We start from the raw sequence: 23,081 nt of genomic DNA on the forward strand, positions 1-23,081 counted from the left end.
TACTGTCGTAACGTTTTCAAAGTATATGTGAACTCGTATAATGTTATTTGAATGTAGAGAAAAAAACTACCAAATAAAAAAACAAAACAAAGAGATAAAGCTTTACGAATAATATTAATAATACTTGATTATAAATGAAAAAACTTTCCCATATACTTAATTTCTACCTCTTACAATCCATTTTCCTCCACCTAAAACATCTGCCTGATGTCACCAGATCCTTGAAAATATTCTTCAATGGTGCCTGATCTTTCTCTCAAACCTCCCAGACTCAAAAAGAGAGTTAGGAGAGTGACGGTCAGCAACATGGCAAAGTGAGCTGTTCCCTCTCCGCCTTCGAACTACAACTAAAAGGACATTCATCGATCAGCAGAGGATACCCACACAGCACACCAGGACACCTGAGAGACCAGAGCAGCTGTATATCTGAAGGTGGATGGACTACCCATCCCCCCCAGGAGGTGGTGGAGATAGGTGAGCTCCCTCTGGACCCCAGGCAGCCCAGCGCACGTGTGCGACTACTTTCCCAGCTGGAGCGATCGTAGCACCACTGTGGCCCCAAGGGTGGGAGCGTGCATCAGCGCGACTGGGGAAACAGGTGACGGCGGCCTGAGCCCCCTGTGTGATCACTTACCCATCTAGTAGGGGAACCCTCAGGGCCACGTAGCCCACAGAGAGCGGCACAGGCTTGGACCCAGTGGGGAAGCCCCGCCTGCCAAACAAAGGCCGGTGCTACCTAGGAACAGAGGGCAGCTAAGCTGTCGCTCAGACAAACAAGCTCCCAGCTGCCATGAACACCCATAGTACCACTGAGGCCCCAAAGGGTTCAGGAAGCGTGTCTCAACAGGACTGTGAGAGCAGGCGGAAGGGGCCCTGAGCCCCCATGTGATCACTTTCTTGTCTGGTAGGAGAATCCACAATCCCACCTGGTCCCAGGGAGTGGCTTTGGCTCTGTCCCAGAGGGGAAGTCCTGCCCATCAAGCACAACAGCTGGTGCGAAATAGGAGCAGATGGAGGCTGAGATCCCAGTCCAGGTGAACAAGCTCCTGGCTGCCATGAACACCCATAGTACCACTGTGGCCCAGAAGCAGCGAGCACAACCCCCAGGGTCTGTGCGAGGAGGCGGCAGTAGCCCTGAGCCCCTCATGTGACTACTTTCCCCTTCACTGAGAGGCCCCACGGGAGTGACCCAGGCTTGGACAGGCACAGCTGACAAGGATTGCGGCAGTGGGCTCAGATTACACAGCTCCTGCCCCCACCAAGTGGCAGCAGGTGGAACCTGCCTCCAGAAACTATCACCATGAGCCAGCACAAATCCACTCCATCAAACGGTATAAAGAAATTTATTAATACTCCAGACCAGAAGGAAAAAGAAAAACACCCAGAGACCAATCCTGAGAGCATGGAAATCTACAATCTAAACGACAAATAATTTAAGACAGCCATCACAAGAAAACTCAACGAGCTACAAGAAAATTCTGAAAGACAGTTCAATGAAATCAGGAACCAAAATTACTGAACAGAGGGAATTCTTTACAAAAGAGATCAAACTATAAAGAAAAACGAAACAGAACTGTTAAAGATGAAAAGCACAATGGATGAGATAAAGAAAAGTCTGGAGTCCTTAAACAACAGGGCTGATAATATGGAGGATAGAATTAGCAATCTGGAGGATAGGAACACAGAAATGCTTCAGATGGAGGAGGAGAGAGAATGTAGACTAAAAAGAAATGAAGAAATTCTCCGAGAAATACCTGACTTGATTAAGAAACCCAACATAAGGATTATAGGTATTCCAGGAGAAGTCAAGATGGTGGTGTAAGCAGACTCTGAACTCACCTCCTCCCACGGACACAGCCAAGTTACAATTACTCGTGGAAAAATTACACCTGAGACAGAACTGAAAACTGGATAAGAGGAAATCCTGCAACAAGGGACAATCCTAATTGAGGTGGAAGAGGCAGAAACTCCCTTCTGGAGAGGAAAAATGCCACCTTCACGAGCCACAGCGCCTCACGGCCACCCGGGAACAGCCCAAAGGTATGCAGCCCTCCCTGGAGGAGCGGGGCCCCGAGCCGGGGAGGGCCCCGCTGTGAGCATTTTGTGGACCCAGCACACTCGAAACGAGTGGCATAATATCTGACTTTGCCTGCTACTAAAACATTAGGAAGTACACCCAGAAAAGCTGGTTCACAAAGAAATTGAAACCGGCTCTTAAAGGGCCCACGCGCAAGCTCATCCGTTTCAGAAAGCAACCTAAAATCACCAGAAAGAAAGGTGCACAGTGCTTTGGTGAAAAGAGACTCACCTAATAGGCCCTGAGTGCATCTCGGTGAGAGGTGAGACCTCTCCAGGGACTGGGACATTGGCGGCGGCCATTGTTGTGGCCTGGTGTGGGCGTGCTGACACAGATGCCATTGGAGTACTCCCTGGGGCCTGCTACCACAGGTCTGCCCCACCCACTAGAGCATCGATTTAATCCAGCTCAGCCAGGGCAGGCAGCCCACCCTAGAGACTGGTCCCCCCCAACAAGAAGCCCTCAGGCATCTTGTGGGCCTGCATAGATTGGTGACTGGATTCTCTGCAGCCTGGCAACTGAGCTGGCTTCAGTGGGGCAGGGCATGCACAAGGAGTGGGTGGAGAGTGTGGGGCGGTGGTGGAGTCTGTGGGTCTCTCGACGTGGAGAGACTGGGTCCACTTCAGGAGGTGGGGGAGCGCACACGGGGCAGGACTGTGTTGACTGTGTGTGTGGACCTGTGGGCAGCAGGGCTTGTCAGCTGCAGAAGACTTGTGCTTCTCAAAGACCCACATAGGGGGTTTGCCCCAGCTTCCAAAGCCTGAAACAATTGGGTGCTCCCGTGCCTGAGGCCAGCCCCACTCAGCTGCAATCCTCAGAGAGCTGACAAGAGACCTAAAGGCTGGAGGCTGATAGCAATTGTAAGCCACTGAGCCTAACAACCTGCCGTGCTGGGGGCCTACTCATTTAAAAGAAATACTGCAACACAAATGTGGTATTAGAACTTGCAGTCAACTGTGCTGGGGATCCCCATACCTGATAAAGAGACTGAAGGGCCCACAACAACTACAAGCAGCTGAGCATTACAAGAGCTGGCCAGGAGCATAACTCGGCCTTCCTGGGCACCTACAGGGAGAGCAAACAGGCCATAACAGAAGGACACATGTAGCCCACATAGGGGTCACCACTGGAACACTAAGAACTGAAGGAAGCACACTGCAGGCCACCTAAGGCATCACTTACATAAGGTCACCTATCCAAGAGCAGGAGACGTAGCTGACCTACATAATACGTAGACACAAGCACAGGGAAAGAGGCAAAATGAGGAGGCAAAGGAATACATTCCAAGTAAGGGAACAGGACAAAACCCCAGAAAAGGAACTAAGTGAAACAGAAACGCGCAACCTACCTGACAGAGAGTTCAAACAAAGAGTGTAAGGATGCTCACTGATCTGGGGAGAAGAATAGATGAACTCAGTGAGAATGTCAACAAAGAAATGGAAGATATAAAAAAGAACCAATCAGAAATGAAGAATACAATACCGGAAATGAAAAATTCACTAGAGGGATTCAAAAGCAGAGTAGAGGATACAGAAGAACAGATCTGCGAGCTGGACGAAAGACTAGAAGAAATTACCCAAGCTGAACAGGTAAAAGAGAAAAGAATTAAAAAGAGTGAGGACAGTCTAAGGGACCTCTGGGACAACATCAAGCACACTAACATCCGTGTTATAGGTGTCCCGGAAGGAGAAGAGTGAGACAAAGGGACAGAGAATCTGTTTCAAGAAATAATAGATGAAAACTTCCCTAACCTAAGGAAGGAAACAGACATCCAAATACAGGAAGCACAGAGAACCCCAAACAAGATAAACCCAAAGAGGCCCACAACAAGACACATCATAATCAAAATGTCCAGAATTAAAGATAAAGAGAGAATCCTAAAAGCCGCAAGAGAAAGTCAAGTTACATACAAAGGAAACCCCATAAGGCTATCCACTGACTTCACAGCAGAAACCTCACAGGCTAGAAGAGAGCGGCACGATATATGTAAAGTGCTAAAAGGAAAAAACTTACAGCCAAAAACACTCTACCCAGCAAGGCTATCATTCAAAATGGAAGGAGAGATCAAAAATTTCCCAGAAAAGCAAAAATTAAAGGAGTTTGTCACCAAGAAACCAGTGCTACAAGAAATGTTAAAGGGACTGATTTAAGGGGAAAAGAGAAGACCACAAATAGGAAAAATTATCTATTTCCATGATAAGAGGGTAATGGATACAAACGCACAAAAAAGAGGTTACACATGATATCAAAAACATAAAAGGAGGGAGGAGGGGAGTTAAAGAGTAGAGCTTTCAGACGGAGGTCAAACTAAAGAGACAATCAATTCTGTATAGAAGAAGAAAGGAACAGAGAAGGACTACTAAAACACTGAGAAAAAAACAGTTAAAAAATGGCAGTAAGCACATACTTATCAATAGCTACTTTAAACGTCAATGGACTAAATGCTCCAATTAAAAGGCATAGGGTGGCTCATTGGATAAAACAACAAGACCCATATATATGCTGCATACAAGAGACATACTTCAGACCTAAAGACACTCACAAACTGAAAGTGAAGGGATGGAAAAAGATACTCCAAGCAAATGGCAATGAAAAGAAAGCTGGGGTAGCAGTACTCATATCAGACAAAATAGACTTTAAAACAAAAACTGTAAAAAGAGACAAAGAAGGGCATTACATAATGATCAAGGGAACAATCCAACAAGAGGATATAACACTTGTAAATATCTACGCACTCAATGTAGGTGCACCTAAATATATAAAGCAAATATTAACAGACATAAAAACAGAAATAGACAGTGAAAGAACAGTAGTAGGGGACTTGAACACTCCACTTACACCAACGGATAGATCATCCAAACAGAAGATCAATAAGGAAACACTGGCCTTGAATGACACACTAGAACAGATGGACCTAGTAGATATATACAGAGCATTCCATCCAAAAACTGAAGAATACACGTTCTTTTCAAATGCATGTGGAACATTCTCCAGGATTGATCACATATTAGACCACAAAACAAGTCTCCATAAATTTAAGAAGACTGAAATAATACGAAGCATCTTTTCCGACCACAACGGTATGAAACTAGAAATCAACTATAGGAAGAAAATCAGAAAAGCAACAAATATGTGGAGATTAAACAAAATGCTACTGAACAACGACTGGGTCAATGAAGAAATCAAAGAGGAAATCAAAAAATACCTGGAGACAAATGAAAATGAAAATACGACATGCCAGGATGTATGGGATACAGCAAAAGCGGTTCTAAGAGGGAAGTTTATAACAATACAGGTCTATCTCAACAAACAAGAAAAATCTCAAATAAACAATCTAACAATGCACCTAAAGGAACTTGAAAAAGAAGAACAAACAAAGCCCAAAATCAGTAGAAGAAGAGAAATAAGAAAAATCAGAGCGGAGATAAATGAAATAGAGACCAAAAAAACAATAGAAAAAATTAATAAAACCAAGAGCTGTTTCTTTGAAAAGATCAACAAAATTGACAAACCTTTACCTAGACTCACCAAGAAAAAAAAAGAGAAGGCACAAATAAGTAAAATCAGAAATGAAAGAGGAGAAATTACAACAGACACCTCAGAAATACAAAAGATTATAAGAGAATACTATGAAAAGCTATATGCCAACCAATTTGACAATGTGGAAGAAATGGATAAATTCTTAGAATCATACAACCTTCCAAAACTGGATCAAGAAGAAGTAGAGAATTTGAATAGACCAATCACCAGTAAGGAGATCAAAACAGTAATCACAAACCTCCCCAAAAATAAAAGCCCAGGACCAGACGGCTTCCCTGGTGAATTCTACCAAACATTCAAAGAAGACTTAACACCTATCCTTCTCAAACTCTTCCAAAAAATTGAGGAGGGGGGGAAGCTCCCTAACTCATTCTATGAAGCCGACATTACCCTGATACCAAAACCAGACAAGGACAACACAAAAAGAGAAAATTACAGGCCAATATCACTGATGAACATCGATGCAAAAATCCTCAACAAAATACTAGCAAATCACATACAACGATATGTTAAAAAGATTATACACCACGATCAAGTGGGATTTATTCCAGGGATGCAGGGATGGTTCAACATTCGCAAATCAATCAACGTGATACACCACATTAATAAAATGAAGAATAAAAATCACATGATCATCTCAATAGGGGCCGGCCCGGTGGCGCAAGCGGTTGGGTGCGCGCGCTCCGCTGCGGCGGCCCGGGGTTCGCTGGTTCGGATCCCGGGCGCGCACCGACGCACTGCTTGGTAAGCCATGCTGTGGCGGCGTCCCGTATAAGGTGGAGGAAGATGGGCACAGATGTTAGCCCAGGGCCGTCTTCCTCAACAAAAAAAAAAAAAAGAGGAGGATTGGCGGATGTTAGCTCAGGGCTGATCTCCTCACAAAAAAAAAAAAAAAAAAAAAAAAAAAAATCACATGATCATCTCAATAGATGCAGAGACAGCATTTGACAAGATACAGCATCCATTTATGACCAAAACTCTGAATAAAATGGGTATAGAAGGAAAGTACCTCAACATAATAAAGGCCATATATGACAAACCCAGAACTAATGTCATCCTCAATAGTGAAAAACTGAAAGCTATCCCTCTAAGAACAGGAACCAGACAAGGATGTCCACTCTCACCACTCCTATTTAACATAGTACTAGAAGTCCTAGCCAGAGCAATCAGGCAAGCAAAAGAAATAAAAGGGATCCAAATTGGAAAGGAAGAAGTGAAACTGTCACTATTTGCAGATGACATGATTTTATATATAGAAAACCCTAAAGAATCCACCAAAAAACTTTTAGAAGTAATAAACGAATATGGTAAAGTTGCAGGACACAAAATCAACATACAAAAATCAGTTGCATTTCTGTACACTAACAACGAAGTAGCAGAAAGAGAAATGAAGAATACCATCCCGTTTACAATTGCAACAAAAAGAATAAAATACCTAGGAATAAACTTAACCAAAGAGGTGAAAGAGCTGTACATGGAAAACTATAAAACATTGCTGAAAGAAACTGAAGAAGACACAAAGAAATGGAAAGATATTCCGTGCTCTTGGATTGGAAGAAGTACATAGTTAAGATGTCCATACTTCCTAAAGCAATCTATAGATTCAATGCAATCCCTACCAAAGTTCCAACAACATTTTTCACAGAAATAGAACAAAGAATCCTAAAATTTATATGGAACATTAAAAGCCCCGAATAGCTAAAGGAATCCTCAGAAAAAAGGACAAAGCTGGAGGTATCACACCCCCTGATTTCAAAATATACTTACAAAGCTATAGTAACCAAAACAGCATGGTACTGGCACAAAAACAGACACACAGATCAATGGAATAGAATCGAATGCCCAGAAATAAACCCACACATCTATGGACAGCTAATCTTTGACAAAGGAGCCAAGAACATACAATGGAGAAAAGAAAGTATCTTCAAGAAATGGTGTTGGGAAAACTGGATAGCCACGTGCAAAAAAATGAAAGTAGGCCCTTACCTTACACCATACACTTAAATTAACTCCAAATGGATTAAAGACTTGAATGTAAGACCTGAAACTATGAAACTTCTAGAAGAAAACATAGGCAGTACGCTCTTCCACATGGGTCTTAGCAACATCTTTTCAAACACCACATCTGACCGGGCAAGAGAAACAATAGAAAAAATAAACAAATGGGACTACATCAAACTAAAAAGCTTCTGCACAGCAAAGGAAACCATCAACAAAACGAAAAGACAACCTAACAATTGGGAGAAGATATTTGCAAACCATACATCTGATAAGGGCTTAATCTCCAAAATATATAAAGAACTCATGCATCTCAACAACACAAAAACTACCAACCCAATTAAAAAATGGGCAAAAGACCTGAACAGACATTTCTCCAAAGAAGATATACAGATGGCCAACAGACACATGAAAAGATGTTCAAAATCACTAACTATCAGGGAAATGCAAATCAAAACTACAATGAGATATCACCTCACGCCCGTCAGCATGGCTATAATTAACAAGACAGGAAACAACATGTGTTGGAGAGGATGTGGAGAGAAGGGAACTCTCATACACTGCTGGTGGGAGTGCAAACTGGTGCAGCCACTATGGAAAACAGTATGGAGATTCCTCAAAAAATCAACGATAGAACTACCATATGATCCAGCTATTCCACTGCTGGGTATTTATCCAAAGAACTTGAAAACACCAATGCGTAAAGATACATGCACCCCTGTGTTCATTGCAGCATTATTCATAATAGCCAAGACTTGGAAGCAACCTAAGTGCCCATCAAGGGACGAAAGGATAAAGAAGATGTGGTATATATACACAATGGAGTACTACTCAGCCATAAGAAACGATGAAATCCAGCCATTTGTGACAACATGGATGGACACTGAGGGTATTATGCAAAGTGAAATAATTCAGAGGGAGGAGGTCAAATACCGTATGATTTCCTTCATTAAGTAGTAGATAATAACAACAATAAACAAACACATAGAGACAGAGATGGATTGGTGGTTACCAGAGGGGAAGGGGGGAGGGAGGAGAGCAAAAGGGATAATTTGGTACATGTGTGTGGTGATGGGTTGTAATTAGTATTTGGGTGGTGAACATGATGTAATCTATGCAGAAATAGAGGTATAATGATGTACACCTGAAATTTTTACAATGTTATAAACCAATGTTACTGCAATAAACAAAAAATTAAAAAAAAAAAAAAAGGATTACAGGTATTCCAGAGGGAGAAGAGAGGGGAAAAGGAGCAGAGCACTTGTTCAAAGAAATAATAACTTAGAACCTCCCAAACCTGGAGAGAGAGCTGGAATTACCTATAAAAGAAGCCAACAGGACACCTAATTCCAGTAATGTAAAAAGATCTTATCCAAGCCATATATTAGTAAAGCTGGCAAAAGTCAACGATAAAGAAAAAATAATAAGGGCAGCAAGGTAGAAGAGAATAACCTATAAAGGAAGCCCTATCAGGCTTTCAGAGGATTTTTCAGCAGAAACCTTACAGGCTAGGAGAGAGTGTAATGATATATTCAAAACTTTGAAAGACAAAAACTTTCAGGCAACAATACTATATCCAGCGAAAATATACTTCAGATATGATGGAGAAATAAAATCTTTCCCAGAAAAACAAAAGCTGAGGGAGTTCATTGCCACAAGACTCCCCCCCACACAAGATTTGATCAAGAAAGCCCTCATACCTGAAACAAAAAAAAGAAAGAAAGGGTTTACAAAGCCATTAGCAAGCAGATAAATAGACAGACAAAATCAAAAATTACAACTCTCTATCAGAACACATCAGCAGACACTTAATTATAACTCTAAAGATAAAGGAAAAGAAAACATCAAAAATACATATTATCACTTCATTTTAGCCAAAAATTCACAACATGTAACGGAATAAGTTGTGACAACAACAATTTAGAAGAGGAAGAGGAAAGGGATGAAACCTTCTTAGACTAAGGGAACAAGAGGCTATCAGGGAATGGACTACCTCATCTACAAGATCTTTTATACAAACTGCACAGTAACCACGAAACCAAAAATCAGAACAAAGACACAAATGATACATAAAGAGAAAACCATCATAGAGAGCCACCAAACTGAATTAGCAGTCCAAAATACATGGGATGAGAAACAAGGGAAATACATAACAACTGAAAAACAAGAGAAAAAATGGCAGCATTAAGCCCTCATATGTCAATAATCACTCTAAATGTAAATGGATTGAATTTCCCAATCAAAAGATACAGAGTGGCTGGATGAACTAAAAAACAAGACCCAACAATCTGCTGCCTCCAGAAAACACATCTCAGCTCTAAAGACAAACACAGGCTCAGAGTGAAGCGATGGAAGACGATACTCCAAGCTAATGGTAAACAAAAGAAAGCAGGTGTTGCCATACTTATATCAGACAAAGTAGACTTCAAGATAAAAAAGGTAATGAGAGTCAAAGAGGGGCAATATATAATAATAAAAGGGACACTGCACCAAGAAGACATAACACTTACAAATATATATGCACCCAACACAGGAGAACCAAAGTACATAAAACAACTATTAACAAACCTAAAAGGAGATATCAACAACAACACAATAATAGTAGGGGACCTTAACACCCCACTTACATCAATGGATAGATCATCCAGACAGAAAGTCAATAAGGAAATAGTGGACTTAAATCTGAAAAACTAGACCAGATGGACTTAATAAATATATATAGAGCACTCCATCCAAAAAGAACAGATTAAACATTCTTCTCAAGCATGCATGGAACATTCTCAAGGATTAACCATATGTTGGGAAACAAGGCAAACCTCTATAAATTTAAAAAGATTTAAATCATAACAAGAATCTTTTCAGACCATAATGCTATCAAATTAGAAATCAAGTACAAGAAAAAAGCTGGGAAAGTGACAAAGATGTGGAGACTAAACAACATGCTACTGAACAACCAATGAATCACTCAAGAAATTAAAGGAGAAATCAAAGAATATCTGGCAACAAATGAAAATGAAAATACACCACACCAACTCATATGGGATGCAGCAAAAGCGGTCCTGAGAGGGAAATTCATAGCAATACAGGCCCACCTTAACAAACAAGAAAAGTCCCAAATAAGCAATCTTAAACTAGACCTAACAGAATTAGAAAAAGAAGAACAAACAAAGCCCAAAGTCAGCAGAAGGAGAGAAACAATAAAAATTAGAGCAGAAATAAATGAAACTGAAACCCACAAAAACAGTAGAAAGGATCAATGAAACAAAAAGCTGGTTCTTCGAGAAGATAAACCAAATTGACAAACTCTTAGCCAGACTCACCAAGGTAAAAAGAGAGAAGGCTCAAATAAATAAAATTGGAAATGAAAGAGGAAAAATCACAACGGATACCACAGAAATACAAAGGATTATAAGAGAATACTATGAAAAACTATACTCCAACAAATTGGACAATGTAGAAGAAATGGATAAATTCCTAGACTCACACAACCTCCCAAACTGAATCAAGAAGAAACAGAGAACCTGAATAGACAAGTAAAGAGGTTGAAATGGTAATCAAAAACATCCCAAAAAATAAAAGTCCAGGACCAGATGGCTTCTCTGGAGAATTTTACCAAACATTCAAGGAACACTTAGTATCTATCCTTCTCAAACTATTCCAAAAAACAGAGGAAGATGGAACACTTCCTAATACATTCTACAAGGCCAACATCACCCTGATCCCAAAGCCAGACAAGGACAATACAAAGAAGGAAAATTACAGGCCAATATCGCTGATGAACAGAGATGCAAAAATCCTCAACAAAATACTGACAAACCGAATACAGCAATACATTAGAAAGATTATACACCACGATCAAGTGGTATTTATACCACGGACACAAGGATGGTTGAACATCTGCAAATCTAATAAACCACATTAACAAAATGAGGAATAAAAACTACATGATCATCTCAATAGATGCAGAGAAAGCATCTGACAAGATCCAACATCCATTTATGATAAAAACTCCCAACAAAATGGGTATAGAAGGAAAGTACCTCAACATGATAAAGGCCATATATGATAAACCCATGGCCAACATCATACTCAACGGGGAAAAACTGAAAGCCATCCCTCTGAGAACAGTAACAAGACAAGGGTGCCCACTCTTGCCACTGTTACTCAACATAGTGTTGGAAGTTCTGGCCAGAGCAATTAGGCAAGAAAAAGGAATAAAAGGAATCCAAATAGGCAATGAAGAACTGAAACTCTCACTGTTTGCAGACAACATGATTTTACATATAGAAAACCCTCAAGGATGCATCAGAAAACTATTAGAAATAATCAACAACTACAGCAAAGTTGCAGGGTACAAAATCAACTTACAAAAATCAGTTGCATTTCTATACTCTAACGACAAACTAACAGAAAGAGAACTCAAGAATACAATCCCATTTACAATCACAACAAAAAGAATAAAATACCTAGGAATAAATTTAACCAAGGAGCTGAAAGACCTATACAACGAAAACTATAAGACATTATTGAAAGAAATCGATGATGACATAAAGAAATGCAAAGATATCCCATGTACATGGATTGGAAGAATAAACATAGTTAAAATGTCCATACTACCTAAAGCAATCTAGATTCAATCTAGATTCAAGATTCAATGCAATCCCAATCAGAATGCCAATGACATTCTTCACAGAAATAGAACAAAGAATCCTAAAATTCATATGGGGCAAGAAAAGATCCCAAATAACTAAAGCAATCCAGAGAAAAAAGAACAAAGCTGGAGGCATCACAGTCCCTGACTTCAAAACATACTACAAGTGACAGTAATCAAAACAGCATGGTACTGGTACAAAAACAGACACACAGATCAATGGAACAGAACTGAAACTCCAGAAATAAAACCTCACGTCTAGGGGCAGCTAATCTTCAACAAAAGAGCAAAGAATATACAAGTGAGAAAGCAAAGTCTCTTCAATAAATGGTCCTGGGAAAACTGGACAGCCACTTGCAAAAGAACGAAAGTAGACCATCTGCTTTCACCATACACAAAAATTACCTCCAAATGGATCAAAGACCTGAAGGTGAGACCTGAAACTCTAAAACTTCTGGAAGAAAACATAGGCAGTACACTATTCATCATTGGTTATAAAGGGATCTTCTCAAATTCCATGTCTACTCGGACAAGGAAAACAAAAGAAAAAATAAACAAGTGGGACTTTATCAGACTCAAGAGCTTCTGCAAGGCAAACGTACCCAGGATCAAAACGAAAAGACAACCCACCAGCTGAGAGAAAATATTTGCGAACCATATACCCAACAAGGGGTTAATCTCCATAATATATAAAGAACTCACACATCTAAACAACAAAAAACAAATAACCCGATTAAAAAATGGGCAGAGGATATGAACAGACATTTTTCCAAGGAAGATATACAGATGGCCAATAGGCATATGAAAAGATGTTCAACATCACCAATCATCAGGGAAATGCAAATGAAAACTACACTAAGATATCACCTTACACCAGTTAGAATGGCTATAATCACCAAGGCAAAAAACAACAAATGTTGGAGAGGATGTGGAGAAAAGGGAACCCTCATTCACTGCTGGTGGGAATGCAAACTGGTGCAGCCTCTATGGAAAACAGTATGGAGATACCTCAAAAAATTAAAAATAGAAATATCTTATGATCCAGCTATCCCACTTCTGGGTATTTATCCAAAGAACTTGAAATCAACAATCCAAAGAGGCTTATGCACCCCTATGTTCATTGCAGCATTATTCACTATAGCCAAACGTGGAAGCAACCCAAGTTTCCATAAACAGATGACTGGATAAAGAAGATGTGCTGTATATGTGTGTGTGTGTGTGTATATATATACACACACACACAATGGAATACTACTCAGCCATAAAAAAAGACAAAATCGTCCCATCTGCAACAACATGGATGGACCTGGAGAGTATTATGTTAAGTGAAATAAGCCAGAGAGAGAAAGACAAACACTGTATGACCTCTCTTATATGTGGAATATAAACTAAAACACAGACAGAGAGAATAGTTTGGTAGTTACCAGGGGGAAGGGAGCTGGGGGGTGGGCACAAGGGGTGAAGGGGCACATTCATATGGTGACTGACAAATAATAATGTACAACTGGAATCTCACAATGTTATCAACTATTAGGACATCAATAAAAAAATACAAAAAAAAAAAAGGCATATTCCTTGATGCTCACAATTGTCAGCAATGGGCAAACAGGAAGCATGTGTGCTGATGTTTTCACTCTCCTGCAGATATCACTACTTACTATTGAGTAAACACACGCTCCTCAAAACCCTCTGAACATATCCCCCAGACAGTCACCACCCAACATCAGGTGAAGGTGAGATTCACAACAGATGTGGCAAATCCTTTTCATTACTACCTTCTGTTGTTTTGAAATACAAGCCACTTGCTCAGATCAATCTCTCATTCCCTTCATCGAATTCTTCATCCCACTCATCTTAGTCACTGGTTTCTATACTGGCTCATATTTGTCTTTTGCACTCTGTTAGAAGTCATTAGTCCATTTAACCCAATATTACCAACATTGGCCTCAAAGTTCTTTGGATTCCTCTATTTCAAACTCCAGGTACAAGCCTGTACAGGGACCAGTAACTGAAGGCTCCCACTATATTCTGCCTTCTGCTCACCTCCTGCTGTACTGAGGCAGGGTATACCAGAGCTCTGATGCTCCAGAAAGAGCACTAGATTTGGAGTCATAATACTGGAGTCCAAGCTCTGCTCTGATACTGCAGGAACTTAGGACTGTTCCACTAGACATAACACTATCTTAAAATTAAGAACCTAAAGCAGAATCTCAACTAAACTGGGCCCTAGGAATACTCAACGAGTTAACCATCACCCAGGTGAATTAATCTCAGTTTCACTTGTCACATTCTCTACCAAAAATCCAAAGCTAGGATTATGTCTACTATTTATTCTACTTTATCTGTTTAAGATTATGGACATTTTAACTACAACAAAAATCTAGTGATACTTAAATCTCTTATGCTGCATTTCAAAGTAACTGAAAAGTTTATGATTCTTTTAAAACAAAAGGAATCATGAAAATTATGAATCAAAACAGTACCTCAATATTTTTACTGGCCACATTCTTCACAACAGCAGGAAACAGTTCAGATGCATTTTTCCCTTTTGCAATCATCTGAAGGATAAAAGTGGAATATTAGGGCTGAAACTTTTTTTTAATTGGTCATTTGAAAACAAAACATAAATTCTGCATACATTAAATATTTAGATGACTGAATCAGCAATAAGCTATGGGATGAACAAGCTGAACTATTTTTGAATCATCTTACTTATCCCAACCACCTGCAGCAAGGAACAAACAACTCTTGTGTATCAATATAAATACGCAAATACACAGACATATTAAGGAAGAAATATAAAGTGATTTAAGACATATAATAAAATATTTACAACACTTTTCTCTGGCTAATGGGGTTGTGAATACTTTTTAAATATTTGTACTGTTCTTTATCTTCCAAGTTCTTACATTAAAGGTGTACTGCGTTTGCAATGGAGGGTGGGGAATAAATGTTATTCTCAACAAACTAATTCTTTCTCCCTTGGCTTTCTTTTCATGGGTTCCCCTACTTCTCCAACCACTACTTTTCAAAGTTCCCTTCACCAAGGCCTCTTCCTCTGCCCACTAAACTTCTCTGCACCTCATCTTTTCAGGCTACACTATTCTACAGTCTCTGAAACTCACAGGATTTCATGCACCCTCATGCCTTCACTTTCACCTGTATGGGGATCAATCCCCCAAACTCTAGCCCTAACTCTGAGCCCTAGTTCCACCTCTCTAACTGGACATCATTAGAGGCCTCTCTCATCCCAAACTTGCTGTGTCTAAAACCAAACTCATTTTTCACAATAAAATGGCATTCATGCTAGAATTTCCTATTTCCACCAATCTTCCCAGATACCAGAAACCATAGAATTACCTTGTCTTTTCTCACATCTACACAGTAACTAGGTCTTGCTGTGATTTCTAAGTACACTCACGTTAATCTCTTCTCACAGCTACTATCCTAGCACAGTTCAATATCACCTCACAAAGGACTTTCCAACAGTCCCATTTGCTCCTATCCATAATGTACATCACTGACAGTTTAACATGCTTAAAACACTGCTTTGCACATGTCAGCCTCCCTCAAAGATTTCTAAAGCCCCTGACTGCCTAAGAGTCCAAACTATTTCACTTTATGTTCAAATGCTCTGACAATTTGCACTAATATCCCTTTTAAGCTCATCAACCATTATTATTCTACACCAATGCTATTATCAAAAATCTACTCACTACCAGAACATTCTCTGGCTCCTCTATGCCTGTGCTCATATCATGCCCCCAACCCAATTCTTCTTATTTTTCTAAGTTCTAGCATTCCGTCTAGAGTGTCATCAAATTCTAATCATTCTCCCTTGCTAGAGCCATCTCCTAATACCCTGCCCACTATGGCCTCCAATCCTAATTTCCTCCAGAATTTTTTTTTAAGCTCATGTTCTTTTTTTTTTTTTTTCAGGAAGATTGGCCCTGCACTAACATGTGTTGTCAATCTTCCTCTTTTTGTTTCTCCCCAAAGCCCCAGTACATAGTTGTGTATGATAGTTGTAGAGCTGCAGCTCTTCTACGTGGGACGCCCCCTCAGCATGGCTTGATGAACTGTGAATAGGTCTGCACCCAGGATCCAAACCAGCGAACTCAAGGCCACTGAAGCAGAACACGCAAACTTAACCACTACGCCACCAGGCCAGCCTCTCCTCCAGAATTTTTTAATCTACACTTATCATTTGGAATTTCCCATGTGCTATCTTTTATTTCTATTTATTTCAGTTTTATGTCTACCTGTATTCCCATTTCCCTCACTCTCATGCCCAGAATATATCTTTATGTCTTTTAATAGTCTAGATTTTGACAGCCACAAAATAAAGTTTTAACTATAGGATAACTTTTTGGAAACGGATTCTTTATGAATTACCCACCATATCTAAGAAATTTCCCAAAAAAGACAGAAGGCATTAGTGTTATGAATTTATGACAAATGTTTTATAAATACTATGTGATATTATAAGCACTATAATCCCAATTAGCAATTTCTCAGAAGACCTTTCTACATGACAGCTTTAAAATACTCTGATACAAGCTAGTCTTTTCATATTCTATTTCCTTAGCGGTGATATTATTTGATTTGAGTATTTTGTGAAACCTGCTAAGTATTACAGAAGGTTCACAAAATACTGTGGCTAAAACATTTTTATATGATTTTTACACCTCTCTCAACTTCCTCATCTGTAAAATAAGGAGAGACAGATTAGATGTTCTCTAGGGCCCCTTCCTTCAGTTATTCATGATTACCTGAAGTCAGAGATCCTGTCCTATTATATCCTCTTCCAAGGCTTCCCCAACTTCACTCTACAGAATGCTATTGGAAGAGTCGTTAACACAAGAGGGAGGAAAAAATCCTATAGTCAAATTCATTCAACAGCTATTTGCTGAGAGGACACTACATGCCAGGGCCTATTCTAGGCCTTGGGGATACAACTGTGACCAACAGAAAGTCCTTGCCCATTGGACCTTCTAACAGCAGCGAGGGACAATTTATAAATATAGTATGTGAGGTTGTAAAAGACAGTACTACAGAGAAAAATAAAGGACTGTAAGAGAAATGGGAAGTGCTAGGGTGGGGGTGGGAGTTGCTCTTTCACGTTTTGGCTAACGTTTGCATAGTATATGTGTTTCCAACCTTATATTCTTAATCTATTTATGTCTTTATATTAAAAGTGGGTTTCTCCCAGAGAACACACAGTTGCATCTTGATATTGTCATCCAATCTGACAATCTCTCTTAGCTGGTGACTTCTTACGTTTAATAAAATTATTGCTGTGATGAGATTCAAGTCTACCATTTTATTATCTGTATTCTGTTTATTCCGTGTTTTTTGTTCTGATTGTGGTTACCCTCATTATTTGGGAATTTTTTAGTATTTAGTATTTTAATTTTTATATTGACTTTTTGGCTATACCTTTTTGTATAACTTTTAGTGGTTCTTCCTCTAGTGATTATGAGATAGACGGGGGGGGGGGGGGGGGGATCAAACCTTCCACAGTCTACTTGGAGTCAATCTTGTACCAGGTCAAATAAAATGTAGAAACCTTACAACCTTATAGGCCCTTTTAATCCCCCCTCCTTGCTAGCCTTTATGTTATAGCTATCATATATATCATATCTACATCCTTGAAAACCTCTCAGACAGTGGGATAACTTTAGAAGAATAAAAGTAGTCCTTTATGCTTACCAGATATTTACCATTTTGACTGGTCTTACTCAATATCCATTTGATATCATTGCCCTTCAGCCTGAAGAACTTGCATTAGCATTTCATTAAAGCAGATCAGCTAGAAATACTCAGTTTTTCTTCATCTTCATCTATTTCATCTTCATTGCTGATGGTATTTCCACTGGATAGAGAATTCTGGGTTAACAGTTATTTTCTTTTAGTACTTTAAAGATGGTCCACTGTCTTCTGGCTGCCACGGTTTCTCATGAGAAATATGGAGTTATTCAAATCACCGTTCCCTTGTATGTTATGTATCATTTTTTTTCCAGGTACTTCCAAGATTTTTTCCTTATTTTTGGTTTTCCACAGTTTAATTGCTATATCTTTAGGCATACTTTTGAGTTTATCCTTATTGGGGTTTGCTGAGCTTCTTTCACCTACAAATTTATGTCATTCTTCAATTTGGGAAGTTTTCAGCCATTATTTCTTCAAATATTTTTTCTGCCTCAATCTCTTTCTCTTCTCCTTCTGGACATATTTGTTAGATCTTTCCATGTCATGCAACAAGACCCTGAGGCTTTATTTCTTTTCTTTTTAAACTCTATTCTGCAAAGTGACTAATTTCCAATGATCTGTCTTCAACTTCTGACTCTTTTGTTATATCCATTCTGTTATTGGGTCAATCCAGGCAATTTTTTATTTCAGATATGATACTATGTACACAACACAGATTTCAAAAAATTTCTACATGATGTGGTTCACTTGAGATATTTTGGAAAACAACTATCTACTCATTAGCTACCACTGGGCAATAAGTGGATATAGGATACCTCATTCCCTAGCATAACTTACCATCTAATCATAAGTGGCCCTAATAATATCTACTACTAAAGTAAGACAAAAGAAATGTCTATTCAAGTGCTTCATCCATTTTTAATTGGGTTCCTTTTTACTTATTGAGTTGTATGTGTTCTTCATATATTCTAGATATTAGTTCCTTATCAGGTAAATGACTCAAAAATATTTTCTCCTATTCTGTGGGTTGCCTTTTCACACTGTTGACAGTGTCATTTGATGCACAAAGTTTTTAATTTTGATATAGTCCAAATTATCTATTTTTTTCTTTTGATGCTTGCCTTTTGGTGTGGTATCTAAGAATCCTTTGACAAATCCAAGGTCATGAAGCTTTCACCCTATGTTTTCTTCTACGAATGTTATTGTTTTATCTCTTACATTTAAGTCTTTGACTCATTTTGACTTATTTTATATATGATATGAGGTAGGGATCTAAATTCATTCTCTTGAATGTGGATATCAAGTTTCCCAGCACCATTTGTTGAAAAGATTATTCTTTCCCCCATTGAATGGTCTTGCACCTGTCAAAAATCATCTGACCACATATATAAGGGTTTATTTTTGGGCTCTCTCTCGTGTGTATATGTCTATCTTCATGTCAGTACCATACTGTTTTGATTACTGTAGCTTTGTAGTAAGTTTTCAAATCAGGAAGAGTGCGACTTCTAACTTTGTTCTTTTTCAAGATTGTTTTGGCTATTCAGGGTCTGTATGAATTTTAGGATAGATTTTTCTATTTTTGCAAAAAACATCACTGGGATTTTGATAGGAATTACACCAAACATGTAGATCACTTTGTGAATACTGACATTGTAACAATATTAAGTCTTCCAATCCATGAACACAAGATGTCTTTCCATTTATTTGCATTGTCTATAATTTTTTTCAGCAACGTTTCGCAGTTTTCAAGGTACAAGTCTTTTGCCTCCTTGGTTAAGCTTATTGCTAGGTATTGTATTTTTTGATGCTATTGTAAATGGAACTGTTTTCTTTATTTCCTTTTCGGATTGTTCATTGTTAGTGTATAGACGCAACTAATTTTTATGTGTTGACTTTGTATCCTGCAACTTTGCTAAATTCTTCTATTAGCTCTAAAAGTTTTTTTGTGGGGGTCAGCCCGGTGGCGCAAGCGGTTAGGTGCACGCGCTCCACTGCAGCGGCCCGGGGTTCACTGGTTCGGATACCGGGCGCGAACTGACGCACTGGTTGGCAAGCCATGCTGTGGCAGCGTCCCATATAAAGTGGAGGAAGATGGGCACAGATGTTAGCCCAGGGCCAGTCTTCCTCAGCAAAAAGAGGAGGATTGGCAGATGTTAGCACAGGGCTGATCTCCTCACAAAGAAAAAAAAAAAAAAGTTTTTTTGTGGAATCTTCAGGATTTTCTAAATATAAAATCATGTTATCTGTGAACAAAGATAATTTTACTTCTTCCTTTCCAATTTGGATGCCTTTTATTTCTCTTTCTTCCCTAACTGCTCGGGCTAAAACTTCCAATATTATGGGGGCCGGCCCGGTGGCGCAAGCAGTTAAGTGCGCGCGCTCCGCTGCGGCGGCCCGGGGTTCGCTGGTTCGGATCCCAGGCGCGCACCGACGCGCTGCTTGGTAGGCCATGCTGTGGCGGCGTCCCATATAAAGTGGAGGAAGATGGGCACCAATGTTAGCCCAGGGCCGTCTTCCTCAGCAAAGAAAAAAAAAAAAAAAGAGGAGGATTGGCGGATGTTAGCTCAGGGCTGATCTCCTCACAAAAAAAAAAAAAAAAAAACTTCCAATATTATGTTGAATAGAAGTGGCAAAAGCAGGCATCCTGGTCTTGTTCCTGATTGTAGAGGAAAAGCTCTCAGTCTTCCACCATTGAGTATGACATTAGCTGTGGGTTTTTCATATATGGTCTTTAATATATTGAGGTAGTTTTCTTGTAGTCCTAGTTTGTTGAGCGTTTTATCACGAAAGAGTCTTGAATTTCGTCAAATGCTTTTTCTGTATAAATTGAGATGATAATGTGGATTTTTTTTCTCCTTCATTTTGTTAATGTGGTGTATTACCATGGTCGGTTTTTATACACTGCTCATGTTCTTTTTTAAAAATTGAATAATAATCTACATCCAAAAATCCACATTAATTTTTTAAACTTAGGAAGAAAGAGGAGAAATTGTGCTTAATTTCTTAACAATTTTAACTGGCTTCATTTTTCACAGCAATAAAGATGGTTTATCCCAAAAAGTTCAAAATTTTTAATTTATAAATAAATACTGGTCAATTTACAAGTCACAAAAAAAGAAAGAAAAAAAAGGCCTTACAGAGTTTCAGACCCAACTAAAACTCCAAGAATCAGCAGCCAAGAGTAAATGAAGAAATAAAAAATGAACCAACTGTTGATTTATACCCAGACAGTACTCTGGAACAAAACTGACAGAAAACCCACTAAGGTTCTATAGGTTTTATATCACTAGTAAAAACTCAGGCCTGCTTACCAGGAACTGGTCCTGATGTACATCAACATGGCAGAAAAATCTTGGCCCTTTAAGAAATTTCCAACCCAAGAACAAACAAACAAAAAAAGATGCCAACGTCAGCCACAAGTTAAATCCTTTAAAGTATACACACAACTGAAGCATTTTTGTTGAAGGGAGAAAGAGAGCGAGGGGTGGGCAATATCTAGAAAGATTTAGACCAAAATGTTTATTACAACTATTAACTCAAGACAGTAAGAATTACGCATGTTATTAGTTCTTCTGAGGACTTTCTCAATTTTTTCTACAACAATAATATACCATTTGTATTTGCTTTAATATTTTTTTAAATATTTAACCAAAATATCTGGAACTTTGAAATTATTTTTAATGTTCTAAGAGTCAACATATCCAACCAAATACCCTGTAACATGTATGGCTATGAAATAATATATATCAATAACTCTAACTAGGAATTTTAAGAATCTTATCAAAGGAAGGGCAGATTTGCTCATTATCCCATAACCACAAAGACAAGTGAACTAATCCAAGAAAGACCTTCAACATCTAATACTGACTAAAAGAAAATACATCAAAGATTTCAATATAGCAAAACACAGCATTCCTCCAAGGACTCCGGATAATCAAATCATCAGTATTTTTGCTTAAAAAAAATTATTACAAGTTCACTATCTGAAACAATATATTTCAAATTCTCCTTAGTTCAGCATTTCACCAAGACAAGGAGAATACCGATTTTTATTTCTTCATCAGTTTGAAAGAGGAATAAAAAAACTACCAAACACTACATTTTCATATTTAGGAATTTCAACAGTATCCTCAGATTGAGTGAAATAACTTAGCTTAACGGGATGTAAAAGCCAAAGTTTAATGAAATAATTAAGAGCCATGCCTGCTTTACATGGTAGGGCAGTATGGTAACCTGCAGGGATGCAAACTGAAACCACGCAAAGCAATCTTGATAATAAATTAAAACTTAAAATTGATCTGTTTTAAAAATTTTGTAAAAACACTAAAACTCTCTGTCAGTTATAAATGTATAGGAAAATGAAATAGTAAAACTAATATTTATTTAGTATATTATAATTTAGAACATTAGAAACAGTGAGAATTAACTTATCAAGAGTATTCTGAATGGGCGTGCTTTACTCTTATGATTTAAGACACCGAGTAAGTATCTTTTCTATACCTTGGTAAATTACCAAACTCCTTTCCAAGGTTGATCACCTTTCAACAGTTTATCCTTTGCACTTTCAATGTTGGGGATTATCTCCTAGAACTCCTCTAATGTGAAGTTTTTTGGCAGCATCACTTCCTCTGGCTATCTTCATCCTTTTCATCACAGCCATTTTCCTGATTTATGTTGAAAAGTTCACCTTTACTAAATTCCTCCAGCTACATATTTAGAGTCTCTCAAGAAGTGGCCGTGTCACCATTCCCACAGTCAGCTATCTCTCTTTAACTTCATTTACATTCTATCTGATTTTTATTTCTAGTGTTACCATTTTCATTTCTTTGCTGCATTTTCATCTTTGTTGACCAAATTCCTCTTTCAATTTTCCATTTTTGTAAAATGTCAAGTGGGTTTCTCACTGGGAAACAAGGAGGGAATACAACCACATGCTTTGCTCTCTGTGAATGAGCTGAATAACATACACAGTGACCAATCACTAAAAGACTTTGAAAGAAGTGACATGATTGGTCACTGATCATCATGCACATTTGTTATCTACATAGTGAGTTGTGGACTGAAGAGTTAGCAGTGAAGTTGCTATATTATGCAATTACCACGTTA

The 23,081-nt window shown here is 38.8% G+C and overlaps 1 protein-coding gene across 1 annotated transcript in view; it reads right to left on the minus strand.

Annotated features, from left to right (window-relative positions):
• Positions 1-23,081, minus strand: part of AP3B1 (adaptor related protein complex 3 subunit beta 1) — a 254,331-nt gene that overhangs the window by 196,608 nt on the left and 34,642 nt on the right. The window contains exon 3 of the mRNA XM_058567328.1: positions 14,750-14,824. Within this exon, the coding sequence (XP_058423311.1) occupies positions 14,750-14,824 (75 nt within the window). The remainder of the gene's footprint in view (positions 1-14,749; positions 14,825-23,081) is intronic.

The sequence above is a fragment of the Diceros bicornis genome, chromosome 1 (genome assembly GCF_020826845.1).
Source record: "Diceros bicornis minor isolate mBicDic1 chromosome 1, mDicBic1.mat.cur, whole genome shotgun sequence".
Taxonomy (NCBI): domain Eukaryota; kingdom Metazoa; phylum Chordata; class Mammalia; order Perissodactyla; family Rhinocerotidae; genus Diceros; species Diceros bicornis.